The sequence below is a fragment of the Thunnus maccoyii genome, chromosome 7 (genome assembly GCF_910596095.1).
Source record: "Thunnus maccoyii chromosome 7, fThuMac1.1, whole genome shotgun sequence".
NCBI lineage: Eukaryota > Metazoa > Chordata > Actinopteri > Scombriformes > Scombridae > Thunnus > Thunnus maccoyii.
Window position 1 is genome coordinate 19,804,590 of NC_056539.1, and position 25,035 is coordinate 19,829,624.

General features: G+C 41.7%; 1 protein-coding gene across 6 annotated transcripts in view; it reads left to right on the top strand.

The window, feature by feature from the left end:
- Window positions 1-17,490, top strand: part of LOC121900265 (ephrin type-B receptor 3-like) — a 62,802-nt gene extending 45,312 nt beyond the window's left edge. Inside the window, exons 8-16 of one of the 6 annotated variants that reach the window (XM_042416441.1) lie at window positions 333-441; window positions 2,006-2,058; window positions 2,300-2,518; window positions 4,591-4,838; window positions 5,409-5,624; window positions 6,644-6,793; window positions 7,237-7,436; window positions 10,688-10,843; window positions 13,046-17,490. In XM_042416441.1, the coding sequence (XP_042272375.1) occupies window positions 333-441; window positions 2,006-2,058; window positions 2,300-2,518; window positions 4,591-4,838; window positions 5,409-5,624; window positions 6,644-6,793; window positions 7,237-7,436; window positions 10,688-10,843; window positions 13,046-13,154 (1,460 nt within the window). In that variant the 3' untranslated portion in view covers window positions 13,155-17,490. The remainder of the gene's footprint in view (window positions 1-332; window positions 442-2,005; window positions 2,059-2,299; window positions 2,519-4,590; window positions 4,839-5,408; window positions 5,625-6,643; window positions 6,794-7,236; window positions 7,437-10,687; window positions 10,844-13,045) is intronic. The other 5 variants (XM_042416443.1, XM_042416442.1, XM_042416444.1 and 2 more) reach the window with 5 other exon arrangements.
- Window positions 17,491-25,035: the final 7,545 nt, after the last annotated feature.

The window sequence follows — 25,035 nt, forward strand, 5'->3', positions numbered from 1 at the left end:
TTCCTAGCAATCAGTCTCAGTCTCGCTCTACATTGTGCTTATCATTAAACAGACAAAGCAAATGAACTCAGTAGTCTATCGTGCAGTGTTCATAAAGGCATTTATTAGTCAGAGGTTGTACTCCATTCTGCTTCATACAGCCTGAGGAACACAAGGGCATGATTTTACTTATGTAAGCATACAATTTAAAAGTGGGCGTGAGAGACATACTGCACAAACCTTTAGTTAGACTAACGGCACAGTCTTAGGCAATAGAAATGGATTACAGCTAGTGTGGGTGTATGTTTGTGACAAGCTCTCTAAGTAACCCTTTTCTCTCTTTGACCCCTTAGCTGACCCACCGAAGTCATGGCAAGAGCAGTTACCACTTATTGTGGGATCAGCCACTGCCACCTTGGTCTTCATCATTGCAGTTGTGGTCATCGCTATTGTCTGCCTCAGGTCAGAATATAATTCTTCTTTCAGCCTCTCAAAAAGTTAGAACATTTGAAAGACGAGAATGAGCAATTTGCCATACTTTACTCTTACTTATGTACTTTTTTCAGGCCTTCAGAATATGTTCAAACAGCAAGGACTTCCAGAAACATTTGTACAAGACATTTTTACTTCAAGTTGAAAAAACTGAAATAGCTTCAAATGTCAACTTTGTTTGTATGTCCTCCAAACCACCCCAGAACAGTCTCAGCGGATTGCTGTGCCACCTGTGAGGCCACTGAATGCCAGATTAGCCTTCTGAATCTGTGAATAGTAAACAGCTTTGGCTAAAATGCTACTTTGCTCACTGGACACAGCGTGATGGAGCAGCTGTTGGGCCTGATAGGCCTGCCCTCATGGCCTCACTCACAATCAAATGTGCGGTTGCCCGACCACAAAGAACCCAGATGCGCTCTTGTCTGCTGGGCCCAATTGACTAGGAAGATGCGAGTGGCTGCTCACACCTTTCAGAAAGTCTGACACTGCATCAACTGGGTCTAACCACACTCGTTTATCCTTATACCACTCATTTGTCAAGCAGCAAATGCAGTGTGTGTGTGTGTATATACATGTGTGAAAGGTTGGCACCCACCGCTGACTGGCGCCCACTGGGTTCCCTCCACAAGCCAGTTCAGGCAGCGGCTGACAAGCGTGGGCATCGGTCACGCTAGACTGAATAATAATCTCCCTGGCTCCCCCTCCTCTCGTTCTTCCTCATGCCTCTTCGCTCTCCTCTATTTTCACACCGCTACATTGTGTCTCTCTCAGGGTCTTGGCTTAACCGCTGCTCTGACTGCCACAGAAGAAGAAGAAGAAAATAGTAATAACACAAAACACAGGGCTTCGGTATATTCCGGAACCAAATTAGAATTTGAAATAAGATGCAAATCACCATCGGGTATTATTGCCCTGGTTACTGGTTAGACAACAAAGGAACCGCATTAACATGTAATTTCAACAACCCAGCCCCCTCTCTCTGTCATCGTCTTTATGCCCCCCCCCCCCCCCCAATCGTTCTCCAGAAGGAACACATGGAGAAAGATGAGGATACAGAAACAGAAAGACATGGGAAAGAGAGAAAAAGAGGGATGAGAAATGGATATAGAAGGAAAGAGAGAATGACAGCAAGAGAGCAAGAGTCCATGAGGAGAAAATAAGAGGCAGATTGAATTGAAACGAACAGTCTGATGTCTGTAGGGTGAGGAAGGCGAGACAGCTGAGCTTGCTGTTTGAGACTGCTTTTGTCTCGGCTGCTCATTTTAGGGGTACCAGGAGTGAATGGCTTTCACTTGCTGCTTCAGACAATGGTATGATATCCTTTTGTTTAGACTTGCGTTACAGTCCCCAAGTATGAATCATTTTACTAACAGGCATTGATACATCTTCACCAAGAAACATCATGGTGTGGCTACATTTCTGCAGACATTATTAGGGATCCAGTTTCTCTTCATGTCTTTGTTCCTTTCCAGTATTTGCACCCTGCTGTGTGGAGTCCACATGACTCATTTTGTGTTTTCATCTTTCTCAACAGAAAGCAGAGAAATGGTTCAGAATCGGAGTACACAGAGAAACTACAGCAATACAGTAAGTGTCTTTTCTGAGATGCCTGTCCTTTTTGAACGATCCACATTCCACCAACAGCAATATTTCTGTGATTCCACTTAGCAATCAATGACTTAGCATCCCCAATCACTAAAGAATAGCTCACAAAATATGAAATGGTTTGATCATCTAGTTCAATAATGAAGTATTATAAAGGATTTCTACTTGGTTGTTATAGAAGATGTTTTGGCAGCAAAGATTCACTTTCCCGTTCTTGCCACTGAATCCCCTATAGTAACGCCAGGAATGAAGGTCTACATTGACCCCTTCACCTATGAGGACCCCAACGAGGCGGTGCGCGAGTTTGCCAAGGAGATCGACGTCTCCTGCGTGAAGATCGAGGAGGTCATTGGCGCAGGTAACCCACCAAAGCTCCTGAGCTACAGGGGGAAGACTGCTAGTCACCTCCAGGCCATACCGTTAGAGGACTTCACACCAAGCGGTACTTTCACTCAATTCATCGCTAGCCCTCTCCTTGCTCCCTCCCCTACCTCACTCGACACCTCTTAGGTACCCCTTTCCAGTCTTAAAGATGTCTCCAGCACTCTCCTGTGTTAAAATCAGTACTAGTTATGTTCTCTTTCTTTAAGTTAGTTTGACGCACAGTCCTAGCACCCTTACGTTGTTTTCCATATCATGTGCATTTAGAGTAGCTGTAACACCTTTTGTGTAGTGGATTACTGTTAAACCTGTGACCTAAAATAAAAATTGAGCCCAATCCTGGAACAGGAGAGCTGCTGTGCAAAAGAATAATAATAACTGTAAATTAGTATGACATAGCTGTAAACTAACTAACTGATAAAACATCTTCTTGAGTCTAATGAAAGCAGATTTTGGACAATGAATGATTACAGCCCCAAACAGACAGGATTTATTTCTCTAGGGAAGAGCTTAATCCTGCGCATGTATGTAATTTTTCTATTATCTCTTTCAGTATTAATTACAGGCCAGTGCAATATTTGCTACACTTGTTGGCCCTCCAATTTTTTCTTCCTGTCCAGAGACTTTATGTTTTACAGTATAACCCGAGTATCTATAGTTCTCTGTTCCCTACCTTTGAATATCATCATTATGCGCGCATTTGAGTTTGTGGGGTGTAATGAAAGATTTTCATACAAACCAATTTGTACTGACATACAGTTGTTGAACTGCCCATGTAGAGAGTCAGATCCCACAAGCTTATCAAATGGGTTGTGGCTCTCTTACATGAAATTGTTTTAAGTGCTCTAGCCTGTGTGTGTTGGGCTTTGTAAAGCAATTCCTGTGATTTGCCATCTATTTACGAAAGAGAATGCCAACATCTACTTCCCACATCCCCCTGAAATATGAATCCTGTCTGGATGGGGCGTAAGATATTACAATGTTTCTTGTCCAGGATTGGCTGTTTCTGACCCCGCTTATTTTTAAGTGACCTCTTCCTTAAAGAGGGCTTTAACTTGATCACTATATTTGACCCCTGTTCCTTGCACTTATGTGGTTGTGTTTCCTTCTTTAGAAACCCTCCCTGACATATGATGTTGTAGATAGTTAAGTATTTAATGTATTTGATATACTTGATAGTAATATCTCTGCTCAAAAGCTGCAGGACTGTGCCAAGTGAGGTTGAGTTTTCTTAGCATTGTATCTGAGCCAAAATGGAGGACGTTGTGATGGCAGAGATGGGAATCCCTACCACTGCTTCTGCTACTACCATTACTACTGCTACTACTACTACGACAGCTCTTCTACTGCTGAGGCTACTACTTGAAACCCGTCGCTTCCCAGCATTCGCCTTTAAAGTGACAAACCCTCAACCCCTGTCTTCCCTGTCCCCCTCCTCTCCTCTACCCCCTCCTCAACCCATCCCTCCATTCCTCCATCCCCTGCCCTCTCTCCCCTGATTTCCCTCACTCTGTCACCTTTGCACCCGTGTTGAAACACATTGTTGTCATCGCCTAATTATTCTTGCACTTGTGCACACGCTTGGTGTAGACTCTAAACGTAAAGCGTCGGCAACCCCCAGAACCCCTAAGCTTCTGTCTCCACCCATCTCCTCATCCTGTGCCCGCTTCTCTGACCCCTCTGAAGCTTAGCACCACCCCCCCTTATCCTTTCCCCCGTCCTCCTCTGTCCCCCTCAACTCCTATCACCCTTTCACCCTACTTGACCCATTTTATTTATTTCAACATGCATTTTTTCTACTCTACATCTGCTCACATTCCATCATCATGCCTCACACTCACCATGCTGTTAATTTTAATCTGTAGCTTAACATCACAAAGTCACTGTATGCTCCCCCATCACCACCAATCCTTGACACTGGCCTAGAGTCCTGGCTTCTCTTGCAGTTCCCCTGTCCCACCCCTCCTGCTACCCTTCCCTGGCTCCTTGGTTCTAACCAGTTAACTGTCCCCTCTCCCCTCTTTTCCCCCACTCTCCTCCACTCTTCCGTCATGCCTCTCTCCCCTCCCTCTTTCTCTCTCTCTCTTTCCATCTTTTGCTGTTTCTCTGGCTGTCTCACCTGGGCTCTCGCAGGAGAGTTTGGGGAGGTGTGCCGCGGTCGCCTCAAGCTGCCTGGGCGGCGGGAGATCATCGTAGCCATCAAGACTCTCAAGGTGGGCTACACTGACCGCCAGAGGCGAGACTTCCTATCGGAGGCATCCATCATGGGCCAGTTCGACCACCCCAACATCATTCGCCTGGAGGGTGTGGTCACCAAAAGTCGACCAGTGATGATTGTGACCGAGTTCATGGAGAATGGGGCACTGGACTCCTTCCTAAGGGTGAGAAAAAACACAAACACACACAAACACATAACACAGAAAAAAGGTCTAATATGAGATACCTTAGAAAACATGTATCAGTGATACACTGTTTACCAAATAAACTCATCCAAATCTGCTTGACCTTGCTTTTAGTTATCTCCCTTTCTTTGGAGCCATAAAAGGTCTTCTTAAGCTCTGCTGCAGACCCCACAATGGATATCTGACAAATGCTGTATTCAGGCAATTGGTGACATTTACAAAGAGCTCAGTTTCTAATGAATCTCTGCCTCAAAGTCGCATCATACATTGTCTGCCAGAGAAAGGGGGAGTTTTACAAGGAGATATAGAGAAGGGAGGGGGGTTAGGTAGAAAAGAGAAATATATTACAATGTGAAGAGATGGGAGATGAAAGATGTGGGTAAGAGGACATATGCAAAGAGATGATGCAAAGAAGGTAAGAGGCATTGAAAACAGAAAGACAGGCAGGACAAATAAAGGTAAAGGGGAGACAAATATACATTCCTTTGAACATGCAACCTTGATCTACAATCCAATTTATCCTTGTCATTCTCTCTCTTCCTTTGCCAGCTCAATGATGGGCAGTTCACGGTGATCCAGCTGGTTGGCATGCTGCGCGGCATTGCCGCAGGTATGAAGTACCTGTCAGACATGAACTACGTGCACAGAGACTTGGCTGCCCGTAACATCTTGGTCAACAGTAATCTGGTGTGCAAGGTGTCAGACTTTGGCCTATCTCGTTTCCTCGAAGATGACCCTACAGACCCCACCTACACTAGCTCACTGGTGAGTCTAACTGTGTGCATGTGTTTGTGTATTCATGTTTGGAATCAATGTTTAAAGGTGCTACATGTAATATTTTAACATCAATAAATCACTATTATGTTAATTTTAGCCCCGTTCACAAATGGAATTCACAACATTGCCAAGTATGAGCATATTAAAAAAATAGATCTGTGTCAAGTCTGTTCCCACATGACATGACCATTCTGGGAAGATAGGGATTTTTTAAAAAAAGATTTTTTTTAACTTTCACAATGGATGGTAGTACTGCTGTAGGATAGATTCAGGTGGGAAAATAAGGACAGTCAAAACAAAAGATTTTAAAAATGATTGTAGCTGAATGATTGCTTATCTCTCGATCTGGATCAGTGATATCCACACGACTGGACAAAGGACAGAATCAGGGACATCTGGATTTTTAAAATTTTTCAATGCTTAACCTGGAATGGCTGCTGCGTGTTTCGACAGAAGCTATGCACTCTGAGTTACAATGACAAATAATGAAACAAGTAATCAAGGTTGTTTGAAAATTGCTTTCGGCATGTATATCCTATTTTTTAAAGCCAACGAAAAAGCCAAAACACCCAGAGCAATGTCAGAAGAGTGACAAGTCCCCTTGGTGACAGGAAGCAATGATGTTAATTAGGAAGTTTGTTCTTAACTTTGAGAGACACTGCTAATATGAGATACCAATATACTCGCCTGCAGTGCAATTTGTTTGATAGTTACATGACAGGATTCTGATATGAGTTTGATATACTGATGTTGAAAAATATATGTAGCACATTTAATATTGTTGTGTTAACTTCACGTGTTTGTACATATCATTTTCTGTAACCGTGTTACTAATCTTGTGTGTATGTGGTGTCGGGGTTCTACAGCATGTACCCTTGTGTTGTGCATCAACGTTTCCTCGGACTGTTTTTCTCACCCTCTCTCTCCCTCTTGTATGTGTGTGACTCTGTGTTTGTGCTCCATCCCTCCAGTATTTCATGCTCACCTACTCATTCGCATATCCACAGGGGGGAAAGATCCCCATCCGCTGGACGGCTCCTGAGGCAATTGCCTACAGGAAGTTCACCTCAGCCAGTGATGTGTGGAGCTATGGCATTGTCATGTGGGAAGTGATGTCATACGGAGAGCGACCGTACTGGGACATGAGCAATCAGGATGTAAGTTCAAGACATGCATATTTTATGTCTCATATACAGTAATAATATGTAAGCTAAGGTTTTCTGTTGGAATATTCAGCAACTGGGACATTTTGCATAAGCTATCACTCTATACCTTAAAATGTTGGTTGTCTCACAAAATTGCAATAGTTTTCAACCACTTCTGCTATCACTGTCTAAAAAAACATTTTGCCTCTCTACATACCCACCTACAACCACCACTTACAGCTAATCTTTCTCTGGCCCTCATTTCTATGTATACCCTAAAGCCTTTTTTTTCTGTTTATCTCTGACTCTCCTATCATTTTCCTCATTCATTCTATTCTGTCCTCCCTAACTTGCTCTTTTCATCGACCCATCTTTCTCCTTCTGTTGTCTGTGCTCCCTCTACACCATACTTGGTGATTAGAAGTGATTGTGATTCCTCTTTTGTCGTTCCTTAGGTGATAAATGCTGTGGAGCAGGATTATCGACTGCCCCCACCTATGGACTGCCCCACAGCGCTGCACCAGCTCATGTTGGACTGCTGGGTGAAAGAGAGGAACCTGCGACCCAAATTCACCCAGATTGTGGCCACGCTGGATAAGCTTATCCGCAATGCTGCCAGCCTCAAGGTGGTCACCAACAGCACACAGTCCACCGGGTAAGTTGTAATATTATGATATAAAAAGTTGGTCATATTAAGTTAATTATCAGTGTGAAAGGTCTGTTAAGCAAAGACGTAAAGCAAATATATACTGTATATCTTGTTAGATAGTGGAGAATGTGGAAAAACCAAATTAAATCACAATTATGTATAGACGATCAAATGTTCTATGGCGCTGGTAATTATAAAAATACACTTTTTCTTTCACTATGCTGTTCCCTGAAAGGATTAGTGATCTCCATAAAGGATGATAATGTCAAATTATGGTCATTGCTTAAGTGCGGACTGATTTCCAAAAATCCTCTCACATTTTCTTAAGTCATATCTTGGAGGAGAGGAGACCTGTTGTACTCTGTTGATAGATTGCATTAAAAGGGCATTAGTTTATTGAATGAAGTCACTTGACTTTTCAGGCGTGAGAGTACTGACCGAGCCATTTCATTTGCACCTGAGCCAAAGCAACCACGATAATAATTTCCACTGTGCAAATGTTCCTTATCCAAGTTGATACTGTGTATGAGAGTCACTCTGACTCAGCTGTAACAATCTCTTAACTCCTATAAAGTGCAGATTTTTCCCATTACAACTCTGCAATTCTCACAAATGCGGCCTGGGCCTTTATGTAAATCCAAATTACCATCGCTCAATACAGCCCATAAAGCAACTCCTCCGCCAACGGGGAGCTCAATCAATGATGTCACATCTACATTTAGCTGCACTAGCTTTTCTCCGCAACCTGTTTCTTGGAAAGAATTTGGAGGATAGAGGGCGGCAGAGTTGGAGCGACTGGGAGTGGGGTGACCTACCTATCTATCCCTGCATCAGGGTCTTTCTGTCTTTAGGGAGGGCCGCAGACAATCCTGGGTTGGGCTCATGGGGGAAACCGAGGTCTCGGTTGGCCACCGGAGTGACGTTCTTAGAAGATTAAGCTTGCGGTTAATTAGCTCGATTAAGGCGATGCAAAAAAGAGATGGGAGCGCCTTTTAATTAGCCACTAACGAGATTTTAAACGGGCCAGTGGAGAGGTGGCCTCCTGCCGACAAACCTAACAAGGGAGGAGTGAGAGATGATACCATCGTCCTAGTCGGCACTGAAGGGTGGCTAGAGGTTAGCTAACACTGTCTGGGATGAAAGTTCCTTGGTTGTTTTAGCTATGTGTACTTGACATGACTGCGTAAAGCACTGTGGGTGTAAAGTGTAATGAGCAATAGAGCTTTGGTGACGTTAGACTTCTGGCACCAGTGTCATGGGTCTTTTCTGTGTTTATCTCTCAACTGCTGCTTCTCACTTATTCTCATAAATACACAAACACTTCAGAAATAACATCTACTCTTCAAACATCTTAAAAAAGCAAAATAGTGACCTAACACTGTGACAGACCCAACCATTGACATTGAATCATGTAGCTCTATCACTATGTAACTAGCTTACAATATTACCCAACTTCCCTGCTGTGTTTCAGCTTGTGGCTCACATGTGGCCAGCAACAGTCTGGACCTTTTTGAAGCCAACTTTAGAGAAGAAGGACTAACAATACCCCATTAAGAGAAGCCAGCGTCTGGCGTTAACAACGGCCTGAGGCCTTGGGCTCTGAAGCACAGGCCTTATTAAAAATCACTCCATCTACACCACTCAATGGAGCCTCTGTATCACAGTTATTAACTCCCCCTATTTGCCTTTTTTTTCTTTTTTTCCCCTTTCTCCATCCATTCCTCTTTTAATTGTTAATGAATCTAATGCCATCAAAATGGATGACAGGGATCAACAGAGCAGAGAGGAGGGGAGACAGTGGTGCTCTTTCTCTTTGCTTGCTCCCTTGTCTGTTTCTCCTCCTTCACCTCCCCGCACCTCCCTGTCACCCCCTCCACCTCCACCTCTTCTCTTGTTCATCCGCTCCACTTCACTCCGAGTTGTAGCACAGTTTTATTAAAACTCCCAAGGTGGCCTCCCTATCTGCAGCACCGATCAGCACAGGGGGTTAGGCTCTTCTTTAAAACGGCCTTTTTGAGCTGTCAGCAGGTGTGCAGGAACATGAAAAACACACCTAAACACATCTTCAGGGATACACGCACAGATATACTGATTAAAGAAATGGTCACACAACTAAATACATTTACATGCAAAGAGATTCACAGTCAAACACACTTGCTGGTTTGTTTGTCACTCCTTCCATGTATTGGAAGCAGGTTCATGAGTCAGTCCAAACATTTAACCACACACACATGTAAGCGACATCTGTGTTTACATTCCATAGATATTTCTCTCCTGTTACGAAGCATTTTCCCGAAATGTCTTCCACTTCTGTGGCATTGTGTTGCACGCATCCTTTTGTCAAACCAACCTTGGACGATATGCTAGAAAGAACATACACACCCAGACACTATGTACTGTAAATGCAATAATTACGTACCATAAATCACATGGCCTATCGCCTACTAGTTAAGTTGTGCAAATACAGGCAACCCGAATCTGATTTGAGCTTTGCAGCAAAGACGCACGGAATCCAATCTTCCCAGATCAGATTTAAACCGCATTTGTTGGTGGTTTTAAAGTGCAACACTGTTCAACCACTCAGATTGGATTTCAAGGGTTTTTTCTTTTTTGTTTTGTTTTGCTTCCCTGTCAGTCTCCATGCAACACAGTAACATTTCAATGTAACAAGAGGAACAGACCCTAACAAACAGGAAGTGAGTTATCCAGATATATTGAGGGTTTCATTAAGGTTTATATAGGAAAGATGGCAGATGCTACATTCTCACATTGCTGATTCTGCCAGATAAATGCTTAGTTGACCAAAAAAATTTAGTGACAACCAATGTTGTGTTGATGACAAATGATTATAGTCTCTATATACAAATATGATCTGGTTCCATGTGGATTACAATGTGTGTAGTCATCATTCAAGAACAAATTTGAAAAGTATATTGGATTCATCTGCTCTCTTAACACACACCTCGCCTCACCAGCTGCAGCGCCAGCATCCACCACCCGAGCCTCCAGCCAGTCTCTCCACAGTCATAAAAATGCCCCCCAGTACACCCCCACCCCCCACTCCCCCCTGCACACAACTCCTTACATGTAGAGGAGAAAGAGGAGAGGGGAGAAGAGAGGAGGAGAGATGGAGAGGTGGCGCTCAGCGGGGGGCGTTTGGGGGTGAGGTTGGCCGGTAGAGGCAGTAGAGTGACGACCTTAACCCTCTCTCTCTCTCTGTTTCTCTTTCTCCCTCCTCCCTCCCCTCCCCCATGTAGGGTATCCCAGCCCTTGCTTGATCGATGTGTGCCAGACTATACCACTTTCACCACTGTGGGGGACTGGCTTGACGCCATCAAGATGAGCCGCTACCGTGACAACTTTGTCAACGCCGGATTTGCTTCCTTTGACCTGGTGGCCCAGATGACAGCAGAGTGAGTGGAGAGGGAGTAGATTCAGCTAATCAGGCCTAAAGTGATTGACTGGGCTGAGTTTGAGAGTCAAATTAGTGTTATACAGATTGACCTTGCGGGAATAAAAATAGTCTGATGGCTAAATTAAACTTGATGCGATGTGGAAAAGTGGGCATGGAGTAGGTTCAGACATCAAATTAATATCAACCAATAAGAATGAAAATAAGGCACATTTTATATTACATTGGTACATTTAGCAAGTATTTCAGAGACATTTATTGTGCTATAAAGATAAATCATGCCTTGAAGACATACTGTATCATTTACTGTGATGTCTTCCAATATTTATATACTCGTATTGTAGTGTAAAGAACACTAGTTTTAAAAAGGAAAAAGAATTACTGGCAACACAACGCAGGAGAGATTATGTAGGAATATGAAATGAGAAAACAGAAAATCCTCTATGCTTTCCCTGTAATTTGGTATGTAATTGACCAATCAGGAATGGTTTCCTGTAGAATGGGAAGGATTATGTAATCAGGAGGGGACTCATAACAATTACCTGCTTCAGAAGCGAACAAATCAGATATATAATCCATAAGTGTACACTTATAACAGAGCAGTACAGTTTTTCAGTATGCACTTGTAGCAGCTTCCTTAACTACAATCTCCAGTTGACCTTGAAGACTCATCCACCTCCAGCCATGTTTACAAACAGGAAATGATGTAATCGAAGTCATGGAAATTGGAGGCCAGTGATGATCAAATAAATGAATTAGGATTATAATGATAAATAAATCATCCTCATTAGCTGCATAATAGGCAATGGAGGTGGGGGTAATTTGTTTCAATTTGGTCAGGCTGACAGGTGTGGTGTACTGTGGCTCTCTGTTGCCCTTAATGGCCAGTAATTCCTCTAATGGTTCCCATTTATTATCATTTCATCCTCCGTCGCTGCGCTGATGGGGATGGCGAAATATGAAAAAAACAAAAACACACCATTTATTTGTGTGAAATAGCGGTGATGCACCCTTATTTAGCTTTGGAGAGGATGAATGTGCTGTGTGGATTTGTGTGTATGTGTGTGTGTGTGCACATGCACATACTTTATGCATGTGTGTGTGTGTGTGCATTTGTTCACATTTTGGTTTAGGTGCACACTTTTGTACTCAAATGGATAAGGCCACAAAGTCATTTAGACAAGCAGAGTGTATGGTGTCTGCGTGTAATATTAGATTATCCAGTATTTGTGTGTGTGTGTGTGTGTGTGTGTGTTCGACTGAATGGAGAGGACGCAGACTGAGGCAGGCAACAGTCAGCTAATCGCTGCCCCAGACGCCGTCCGCTCTCTCCTCAGCTATCGACTGGGGAAATCAAACAAGAGAGCGGAAACGAGAGGTTCTCGTGATATTATTGTACAGTGTTAAACCAACATGGCCACGATGATTAGATTATGGCATCTGACTAATGACGGCCAAAGCAGGTGCGCTCTCCCAGGCCTTTTTAAGGGTGCAGTAATGTCAACTGTATGTCAACATCTCATGTTTTCCCACAGCACCCTCACCTTCAGGTTAAGGTCCTCTACTTACTCTAAAGATCAGGCTGCAGCTGGTCTGATCTTTTGGCTAAAAGAGCAATTTACACTTTCTAGTCTTATTTACTGTGAATTTTCTTGGATATTTTTAAGTACTGAGAAATGTTGTGCAACAGTGACCAATTTAAAGCTGATTTACTGACACACAGACCCATTCTAAGTATGAATGACAGGCTACTAACTGAGTAATCTGTCTAATTTCTTACAAAAAAATAAATCTTCTGCTTCCCTGACTCTCTAACTAAGCGTCAGGCTTTTATGGACTCTGTGAAGTCTGCCACCTGCCTAACAGTAGCTAAGTTTGCTCTGTAATCATTAACTATCACATTATGGCTGTTTGACTCCTGTCTTCGTGCCCACCTGCCAGGCAACAGAAGTATGTTGCATTAAGACATTCGCTATAGCTGGATGAGTGTCCCCATTTTGTTGACATACCCTCAGGAAGCCATTTTATGGGTGATTGCCAAGGTTCTTACCTGTCCCTGTTCCCACCTGGTACAGACAGTGTTTACTTGTGGCTGAAAGTGAAATTTGCACTTCAACTTCGTACATGTGATGTTTACCTACTTTTATTTTTTATGACCGAGCCACCTGTTCTTATTTTCTTCTCCTTTTTTCTTACTACACAGGGACTTGCTGCGGATAGGGGTAACGTTGGCTGGCCACCAGAAGAAGATTCTTGGTAGCATTCAGGACATGAGACTACAGATGAACCAAACACTTCCTGTCCAGGTTTGAACAACAGGACACACAGACCGATGCAGTCGAAGGACAGCCAGACAGAAGAAAAAGGGGGAGGAACTGTGCCAGAGAGAGCCATTGGAAAACCCTAGCTGCCTGACCCATCTCTGCCAATTAGACGCTATGAAACTGGCTTGCAGTGCCTCTGACTAGTTTATTTTTTTGTTCTTTTTTTTGCTACCACTTCCATTTCCTGTTCCTGTTTTTTTTTGTTATTCATCATTGTTTCTTTTTTTCATTGAACCAGAATTTGTGTGTTTTTGAAAGAGGAGTAAAAGTTAACCCCTTTATATCCCATGCGTGCCTCACCAGCTCTGGTGCGGGTTGACGTTTGCATGCATGTGTGTTTTAGTGAGGTTGGCTTCAGCCCTGTAACTGAAACGTCACACTCTGATCCTCATGCAAGACCCCTTCCCTGGACCCCTCAACCCAGCTTTGATGGACATAATAAATAGTAAAGAATGAACACCCTGGTATAAAAACAGTGAACAAATATTCATGCGTATAAAAAACAAAACAAAAAAACAGAGGTGTTTTGGACCCACAGGAGACAGAGGACAATTTTTTTCCCTGAAGTTGTTTTACTGTGCACGTGTGTGTTGTTCTCCATCTTCATATTGAAGGTGTGTTATCTAAAGGGCACTTGCTGAAGAAGGGTGAGGTGGTAAAAGAGGAAATATGATGGGCTGAGGTCAAAAGTCAAGAGGATGACAGAGATCAAAAGGTCAAAAGGAGGCAGCCACATTTTTGGACACTTGTTTTGGCTGCTAAATCCTCAATAGGTCACCAGATGACCTCTTCACCATGACCTGAAGTGTCTCAGGATAGTTTCACAGATTGGGATCACCTGCTCATCAACTGTGTTTTCACACATGATTTTTTTTTATTTTTTATTTTTGTTAGTCCACACACCATTTTTTTTTTCTTTTTTTGGCTTTCTTACACTTTCTTGGGAGATTTGTGGTTTCAAAATGGCCGGTCAAACCGAAGTACCCCTACTGGACGCTTCATGTGATTAAGGGGAGACAAGGACTGTGGCAACACAATAGAAAGACCACTTGGCCTTTTGTGTGCATATTTGTATGTGTGTGTGCGCATGTGTGCGTGTATGTGTGATTAAGTGTGCTTGGACGTGCGGGTGTGTGAAGTTGCACACAAGTATACTGTACAATACAGCTTCCGCTATTTGCCACCGTGGAGAATTAACGCATGAACTGAACCGTGACAAGGAGCAAATATATCTGAAACAATTACGCTATATTCTGTGGACAACTGTTAAACATTCTTTTTTATTGAATCCAAAAAATGAACTTTGGACATACATATATATATATATATAAATATATATATATGCATCAAGCAGAAACTGAGAGAAACCCTTGACGGACACCTTACTTTCTACTTACTATTATCTGGATTTAGAAATAATTAAAATTCTTGTTTTAATTTCTTGACATCCTGCCCTATGTATTTATTTGTACCTCGCCCGCCACCCCGCACCCCCCTACCAACACCCAGATGGACTATAGACCATTTGGGACAGTGGACTTGGAACAATCAGATGGAAGAGAAACTCCAAGAGGATTCAGCTAATGAATTGATGATTATTAAACAAAATAAATTGCATATAAATTGGATATTGTATTTTTGTTGTTGTTCTAAACAGCCTGTACATGTTTTGTAACAAAAATACGATAAATAACAAAAGAAAAATGGTGTTTTGACAAAATGGAAGTGTCGTTGTGAAATGTTTGATCAGAGTGAAATTAACAGAGTAAAGAAAGAAGAGAGAGAGAGAGAAAGAAAGAGAGAGGAGATATAGAAGAATAGATAAATAACAGCAATGGTTAGACCACTGGTAATAGTGTTTAAATCAGACCTACAGCCACAGCCTTTTTGCTCCTTGTCCATTGTTGTGTGAGTGTCTGTGTAGGTGTGTTTAAGCAAGTTGGATATTAAGCTTCCCCAATTCATTCTCACTCTCTGCATAAAGAGCATTTGTAAAGCACTGAGCTGTTACTAATTGTCTTCCAGGCACATTTTTCAACTCCAAAACCTCCTGTAAACCACTCAAATGCATCTCTGTGGTTTACCTATGTTTTAATTTTACTTACTGAACAACACCTCCAACAATGGGATCCTCCCAAACTATATTATGTAGGACTGTTAAGTCATTTTTAAAGAGAAGGTGTAGTCAGCCTTACTGCCAATCACTTCAATCACCCCGGAGGCAGCGCTCCATCATAGGACCTGCAGTTTACTTCCCCGCAACAGGATTCTCATCAGAGAATCCAGAGCTCTCAGAAGCGAAACCTATTGGTCTTTGTCTGTCAGGTCGATTAATGCAGCGGCCAATCTGGCTTTGCAAAGATACGAACATGCAGCGAGAGCAGACATACGGCGGGCTGACCTATCATTATCTCTCTTCATTTCCTGTCTGGCCTGCAATCATCCTGTCTCAGCTCAGGCTGCTGCATGATTAGTACAGTGCAGGATCAACAGTCCTGGCATGCACACTACCAAAATCTGCAGGCCCCTTCATCCTAAATGATAGCAGCTGCATCACGAAGACCATACTATTTGCTCTTCTCACAGAGCGGTGTTTGAAGGTAGCGGATTAAGGGATATAGCTGCATCACTGGTGTGATCTTCCAGACAGTTACCATATTGTTTGGGTTGGAGCTGATCAATGCAATATGTGAATATTATTAGTTAGGTGTGTATTGATAGCGTGATGTTAGTGGCCATGCAGTATGTCTTGCCATATTACTTTTGTCAGCCTCTTTAAAGTCCCTTCAAAAGCCATGGAGGATATTATGCAAAACAACAATGTGTTTCTTATTTTGTATTGTTTCATCTTTTTCCACATACAGACATTTTCACTACTGCTAGTACACTCTGTAAAGGGCTTACTAACCTTTTACAGTTGTAGTACACAATCAAGTAATGATACCAATAGTTGTGTACTTACAGTAAAACTATACAGTAAATAAGTCTCAAATCCCAAATGGTTTTCATCAAAGTGTCAGTTTTGATTTCCGTGTCTTAGAATCAGAGGCATTGGTATCAGCAGGGGAGGAAAGATGGTTTGTTGACATGATGAGAAAATGTTGAAAGTGCCTGTTAGATGAGCAAACATATTTTCTAGGTACCATTCTGCAGAATAATTTAGTTTCTCTCCAAAATGAAACAGCATTTTGATTGGGAAAGAATGATTCTGTTCACATTGGGAGATGACAGAAGAGCAGAATTAATGAAATCAGAAGCTCACTTTTAGTAAAAGTCTCCCAGGAATAAACAATATTACTCCCCCTTCCTCCACTCAGCTCAATCATTCAATCAGTTAAGCCCCATGGTTGCAAACTTGCATGTGGCACCAAACAAGACACAGTTGATGAGCATAAAAATAGAGAAGGGGGGCATATGTGGGGCTAAACACAATCAGATGGCAGACATGCCCACTCATGAAAAATGGCAGCGTTTTGGAGCTCGCATGAACTATTGATGAGGTGCACATGGTGCGCTGGGGTCTGGAGTTGCGTTCACCAAACTCAACCGACCGTGAGTGATGAGCTCAACTGGCGCTGTTGCACATCTTAAAATGATTAAACTGCCACCACATCAACTGCAAACAATTAATCTTTGAGTGGATTTTTCACACATTCAAGGGTGTGTTTAATATTTAACATTCACAGGGAAGGAAAAGAGGAAAGAAACTGGCTCTCGTGTTTTCTATTCATCCTCCTGACTGCACGTCGGTGAAATTTAAGATGGACTGTTATGTTTGCGTGTGAGTGTGTGAGTGTGTGGAAGAACAGGATTGCCATTTTATACAGAAACATTTTGATCAGCAGAGTCTAGACTTTGTCAGATATGGTTATCTCTTTGTGTGCCAATAGGATTCAAACTATCCCAACATTCCTTCCATCTTTCTTTCTATATTTTACATCCCCCAACTAATCATCCAACACACAGCCGCCCTTCCTGAAACCCCCTCACTTACAACTTTCTGACTTTCCTTGCTTCAGTTGTCTGTTTTAAATACATATATACAGTACTGTTTTTCCTTTTGTCTTCTGACAAGCTCACTCCACATCTGTCTTTTAGTCACTTTTGAAGAGCCCCACTTCATTAAAGGAAGTGAGATTTCAGAGCGTTCTGTACATGTATAGTGAAATGGGGGGTGGGGGGGGGGGTTGGGATGGAATAAAGCGTTGAGAAATGCAATTGTTAATTCTTCTTTGAAAAGCATTGAGATGTATTTAATGGTGCAGACATACACAACAAATTACTAAAAAAAAAAATGATGCATTCTTGTAGAAATATTTTTAAAAGACCCTTTTGCAATTAAATTATTTTAAGAAATGTGACCTGATCCCCTGACTGAGTCTTTGTGTTGTGTTCTGAATTGATCATTAATTCATGTCGACTTAAAGTGCTCTTCTAAGAGATACCATGCCAAGTCATAATCACACACAGGTTCTCCAAGTCAAGTAATTGCCCAAAACAAACACATTCAGTCTCACCGCTTATCATTTATGGCCATCTCTCACTCCTATAATCATTACCAGAACTTCATGTAGCTTTCACAATAACGGTTCTTGTTTGATATAGTGGCACCAAAGCCTTGATTCAGATAACTATCTTCTTTAGATAAACATACCGCACTCCCAGATTTAACTCTGCACATTGCTATTAATGTGCTCAGTCTACCTGTAAGCAGGAATTGTTCATTTTTCATCCAAACTAAGCTTTCTGATTTGATGTTTTTGTTTCAGACAGGTTTAGGCTGCATTATTCCTCTTGCCGTGGAAAGGCCTGAGGACATTTAGAGTAACACTGTCTGTAAAAATATTTTTTGTAATGCTGTCTTTTATCTTTATAGCTACAGGCACCTGATGAGTGGATATTGATCCTTGGGAGAAGTTACCCAGAGTTCATCTATTTCTAATGCTCCTTTAGTTGCCAAGTTCCTTGCCTTTATTGAAGTGTTTACTATGAGTTAAATACCACAATTCTAAAGCAGTTTGCCAAATTAGGCTGTCAAAAACCCCATGTTAAATTGTGCATCTGTCCAAAAGAATGCCAAAAATATAGCAGCGTCATTCCAAATCAGATATAATGTCTCGAAAGTTAGTATCACAGCAGAGATCGTTTTCTCTCAGGCGAACAAGTTGCAAGACATGTTGTCACAATCAAATCAAAAAGTTTGCCATGCACAACAGAGCTATGTCAATAACTTGCAACACAAAAGCTCCTCATATTGTGTTTCAAACCAGCTAATTAATATGATCTCCACTCATCTCTACAGGCAGTGAGCCAAAAGTCTTGTTTTCCAGCAAAAAAGGGAAAGATGCTCAGATCATAGATTCTACCTCATCCGCCCCTCGTCTTGTCCCCTGGCTCCCCTCTTCTCCCTCTCCCTCTCCAATTAAATACAGAGCCTTGGATCGGGCGGTCTCGGTGGATAGAGCAGATATTTTCGAAACGCTCCCCCCTAGACGTGCTCGGAGAAGTTTCAACTAAGGATTATGTGGGTTCTTTTTGTGTTGCAGCAGGCAGAACAAATTTCATCTCAGATCTCTCCAACTTCTCATTCTCCACTGTTGTTGTCAGGTGATGGACTCACTTGAGCAACTGGCCACGTATTAAAGGGCCAGCAGCATTTCATGGACATAGGGTCTGCATTTTCTTCTATCCCATTGTTTGGAACAACAACCAACTACTTTTTTTTTTCCAAGCATTGTGGCACTACTTTGGCAGACGAAACTTATAAACCCCATGAGGAACAAATTGGACCATAACTACTCTATGTATCCTGAGATATACAGACCATATAATAGACTTTGAGTTGTTTTTACTTGCCCAAATAGCTAGTATTCCATCAGTGATCCATACGTAGTATAATCTGTCAGTTTGAAGTAAATATGGACCAGTGCCAAGATGAACTAGTGGACTGTATACTTTCCTACGGCTATTGACATAGTGTCACATTACTCCAAGCTGGAGAATATTGATTGTGTGCAGGCCTGTTTCATCAAAATATGTCATATAATGCGAGGAAGAATTATTGAGACGTCAATAAAGATTAATTTCTTATCCCCACTCGGTCAGTGAGGCGGTATTAGCATAAATATCGCTGTGCATTAGCATGTCTTAGGCACATGTCGGTCAGGAGGAGGATCAATGCAAAACATGATCACACAGCTATAGAAAAAAAGAAATCTGCTCCTCTACACCCTCCTTAACCGCTTCCTCCCCTCATTTCCAAAGCCAAACTCTGTCTCCCTTTATTCTGTCTTATTCCCCACAGACTATCCCTCACTCTCCCCCTTACGAGCTCCCCACAACATCCCCGCACCCATTCTCTGTCTACTTTTTCACCCTCTCCCTTCTCTTCTGCCATAATCCCTCTCTTTCACTTTAGCTTGGCACAGCTAATTGGTCACGTCTGTACTGTGACATGGGGACCTGACATAATTGCTAGACAAATAGCGTGGCGTTTAGCTTCGGACCTGTCTCAGCTAAGCTGTACACAGACACCAGCCGACTGGAAAGCTTAATTACCACTCCAACTCCACAACTTGCTAATTGGCAAATACTTCCAACAAAGAAGTACTGTATGTGTGCGTTTGCGTGAATGTGTGTGTGAATGTGTGTGTGCACATTTGTTTCCTTCCTTTAGTCAAGGGCCGTCTGAAATAAAAAAATAAATAGATAAACAACAACAACAATAATAATAATTATATTACATTAAAAACAAATGCATAAAATATGCAATATGCATGATGTGAGTTCACTACAGCAGTTTCAAAATGTGTCATTAATTTCCCTAAATTGCATTTCCAGTGATCATCTGTAAAGTGTATATTTCACAGTTACTCATTGTAGTTCTTGTTGTTGCTGTCTCCATGTTGCTCCGTTTTGATTAGCTTAGTATAGTCCAAACTGAAAGAATTTTTCCATGCATCATGCTTTTGGTATTCTCTCACACTTGCTCTCTCTCTCTCTCTCTCTCTCTTTCTGTTTCTCTCTCTCTTTAAAAATCTGTCTTCAACACCCTCGCACCATCTTTCCCACACATGCACTCGTTTACAGACCTGATTGAATTGATTGTCACATCCCAGAGTTTTTGGCATTTGTCTGTTACTTTAACAATACATTAATTATGTTGCACCGTATAAATAAATAAATAAATATATAAATAAATGATATCCCTGGTGAACATGTTTTAGTGTACTCTAACTGATGTAGAGCATTTTTGAAAGTAATCCTTTTTTTTGCAAAACATCAAAATGCTCCATATCTAATAGTTATATACAGTGAGTAAATATCCCTGTGGTGGAAGGGTGAGTTTTTCACTTTAATGAATTCTCATGAATCTGCCGACAATCACTTCCATTCAAAGAAACATCACAAAAGATTATCCTATTGCAAAACCCCTGAAATATTTGACCACCCGCTCACATCGCCCCTTCCCCAAAAAGGGGACCCGGCATTTTCTGCCCCAGAACAAGCATCCTATTGTTAAGTGTTTGGGTGCAGCTGCATGGTCTTTCTGTCTGATGGGTTGAGTATGTCTGCTAGGGAAACAATATTTGACAGGGTTTCACCAATGTACCATGGGGTGACCTAGAGTTCATGGTCAAAGCTGGACAGTTGGTGGAAATATATCACATGTGAGAGGTACGGCAGACCTTCACGTACATAGAGGCAATTGAACAAGCACATCAAAATGCTGCTGTAGGAAGATAACATGTCCTCATGGCTGCAGTTATCAAGATAGAGCCTTAGTACAGTACCATAATGCACAAATCACATGGAATAGCATGACAATACCGACATGGGCCTGCTTTCCAGGGGAATAGAACTCACACATACAGTACAACAGTGCATACATGAGCCCCCTGCTGAGCTCGTGTCCTCATCATAGTTCAGCAGACGTCTAGCAGACTTGTGCTTGTGTGTCTTTGTTGGATCTGAGTTGTATGCACTCCAGTGTTTGCAATAGGCTGCAGGCATATTTGCTTTAAAGAAAAAACACTGTCACGTATGCAAATCGGAAACATAAATGACCTCTGCATGGAAATGTTAGTGTTTACCTACTTGAATGTTATTGATAGGCTTTAGATTCTAAGCTTCATGATGGGAGCCGACTTGTACAAGCAGTACAGTCAATAGGAGACAAACATATAATCTTTTAATCAGCTAATTGACCTGAGTCTTTTGTTGTCTGTCTGAACCTGTTAACTGATAAAAATCACACCGTTGAATGAAAATTAACAATAATCATTCTCTGTTTAGCTGACGTAATTATGAAGTATAATATCCAAACAAGCATCTGCTGGCCACTATTTCTTTGATGTTAATAATCCAGCTGCACCATTGATTATGTTGCTCACCAACTAAGGATAATTAATGGTTTGTGCTTTGCACTTATGAAAGACGGTCATGACATTGCCAAGTCGAGGTCATTTTTCCTCTCCATTGGTGTCATCGGTTGGCATGAAGGGAAGGGCCTTGTTCCTGCCTGACATCTCATTAACTGCTCGTCGATATTTATCAGTCTTAATCAGAGCTGTGGCAGGTCCGGTGTGATTACTTCCTGGGTGTGAAAGCAATCACACCTCGTCCTCCCCACTGTCCTTGATTTACGGAGAGAAAAACAGTCTGGCATGGTTGAGGAAGTTTGAGAGGGCAGCGTAAAAAGACGATGGAATTGAAAAGAGCACATTCCCTTCTTCCTTCTTATCTCTCCTTTTTGCAAACATACTTCAGAACATAAAATGCATCCAAGCTTGGCAATAATGATGGAATATTTGTTCTCTCTCTTGAAAATCCAGTAAAGTGTTGTACAATCAAGTGTTTACAGCAAATAGAGAGTTTTGAAAACTGTCAGCATTTTACATCTCAGAAATGCAGCAAATTACCTGGCCACAGATATTGTTTGATTACATTTGACATGGAATGAGATTATGCACAGGAACATTTTTCCCCATCAAAACACATATTTATTTTGTCTGTGAAAATGTCTACCTTGAAGAAGATTTCAAAACAGTGATTTGTATTAATTTTACTGCAGTGTACAATACATCATTATCAGTTGAAAACAAGATATTACATATATTTAATAAACATTCTTTGACAAATTGCATAACCTTACTAGTGTGTTCACTTCAGGGACAGAAAATAAATGGAACTGGGGAAATATAAAATGAATAATAATAATATTATTAATAATAGATCAAAAAATGATAATACATTTTTTAAAAATGTAAATTAAAAAATGAGAAGATAAAATTACCCCTGATAATACATCTTGTTCAATTTTATTCTTTTAAGATATTCATTATTCAGGCATGTCATCCTGTGGGCCACCCAAGGAGACTCATTGAAACTGATTCTTTCAGGGAACACCCAAATATGAAAATAGTGCAACCGCATAGTCAGAGAGAGGGGGAGAATACATATCACACACACGCCATTGCAACAAAAGAGAAAACACAATATTGTTAAAATTAAGGAAAAATGGAAACCTGCCACCAATAGATTGAAGACAGACTGAAAGGGAAAACTGGAAATTATATTTGTTAAAACGCTGCACCAGTTTCAGGCGGCTGGAAATCAGAATACAGATTTGTATTTTGATATTATTTAAAAACACACTGTAGTGGCACAAAGTATCATACAGTGTTTCGACAAATTTACTCCACAGTAGGATCAAAATGACCATAAAAATCAGCTCATGTGGGAAAATAAATTTCTTGTTCACACACTAGTTATAGTCATTTACATCTATCATCAGGTGTCCAGTCTTACCCCTTGACCTCACTAAGGACCACTAACAAGGCCAAAGTGAAGCAGTCTAATGTCAGGTGGCAGCCAGACAAAGGTGAGGCCACAGGGGGTCGATGGATAATGTGCTAACATTCTTCTGGGCTTCGCAGCTGTGTGGGTTTGGAGGCTAGTGAGGTGTTTTTATGTGGAACCAAGTGTCAACTCATTACGAACTCTACTTCACCTCTCTGCGCTGCCAATGACCTGTAAACAGTACGAGTCGCCCGGAGTTGTCAGGAAACAAAGGCAGAGGGTAAAAAAAGTGCCGCTTGAGTATGAGGAAAACGCAGCGGGAAAGCTAAAGCGCTGCTCTCCAGCAAAATACGATGAATCATGAAAAGTAGGACATTGTCTGATTTCACAGATTAAGAGACTGCCCATATTTGGTCTGCTTTTTTTTCGGTGATATATTTTTCCGTTATGTTTTGTTTTTTTGTTTTTCTGGCGTTCGCTCCTTGGCGCTACTCCAATCGCGTCACCGGGCTCAGATGCAGCACCAGTCACAGCCAGTCAGTCACAGGAGAGGATCCTGATTGGACGAAAGTGACCGATATGTGACCCCGCCCGCGGCCAGACACTGGCATCATGGCGGATGGGGTCATACAAAGGCCAGATCGTGATGCATCTCGGGTAAAACGTGTCCTCTTTTTCCAAGAAAAAGGAGCGCAGTTGTGAAAGCAAAAATGTAGGGCAGCTGGTAAACAGAGAAGCCATCATTCTGTTAAACTAGACACAGATTTGAAGAAACTAATCAGACATTCATGCTTTAAGGGTAGTTGTTGCCCTCATACTACACCAGAGAGCATTGTGTTTAATAGCTGTATTGAGACAAGACTAAACACACAGTGCTCACATATCGCTCATTAACAAAGATTTGCATCAAGCCTAATTTAGCAGAGTGCACTATCAGGGTGTAAATGGTGTCCAATAAAGAACAATAAAGGCTTTCGATAGAGGCATAGTTAGCGCCGGCAATTACCTCTCATTACATTCTAGATCGTTAGAGCCGTCATATTAAACACATGGAAAATGTGAAATAAAAGCGATGCTCCACACATCAAAGGCTGCACATAAACTCAGTTGCTATAATAAGATTAGAATGTGCTAATTTGTGAAGCAGTATTATCTAGCACTACGTTGCAAGTGTTGATAGAGGAGAAAGGAAATTTCAGACTTTAAGGGAAAATGGCTTAAAGAGCAATTTAACACCAGTGATGCCCTGTTTGTTCTGCTCTTCTATTCTATCCTTAATCCTTCGCCCCTTAATCCTGCACTTGGTGTTTACAGTATATTGGTGTGCAATTACAGAAGAAGCTTTAAATACAAAGCCAGGGATTTTCAGCTATTGCAGCTTTTTGCAGCGGTCAGTGTGGTGTATTAGTCAAAAGGAGTTTAGTAACTACAATGTTTTTAGTGTCTCACAGCTCAGTTTTGACATCATCTGCTCTCAGTTCAAGCATCAACTACACATGTTGTGATTTTTGCACCCTTCAATTGGTTGCACTAGTATCAGATTGGTGACCACGGCGTGTCTTTCTGCTCCTGAGATTGTGTGTGTTTATAACCCTGGCTGTTCATGTTTACTTTCGTGTCTTCATACTCAGTTGCAAAAGTGTGCATGTCTTCAGAGGAGACGGTTTTGCTGTGTTGACATATGAACCCCCTCCCAGCCTGACGAGAGCAGAAAAAGGGATTAGCAGTAGGTTTAAAAAAAAATCTAGACATGCTTGACAACAACAATACAAGCACATCTCCTCCCACACATGCTACAGTGGTCCCGTGTGATGTGATGAGAACCATCACATAGGCCGAGAGCTACGGCAGCCAGTTGGAAGACATGCACAGACACAGCACAATCCAATAGCTATCACTACTCCCGTCACACACTGTGCTGAAAAGAGGCAGCACCTGCACCTCACAGTGTCAATAAGACAGATCAAATTTAAACATGACACATTATTCAATCAGTTTTTTCCATAGAAATTATATGGGAACATGTAGCATCTTATACTTCACTTTGATTTGATTTCCTATTTCCTAA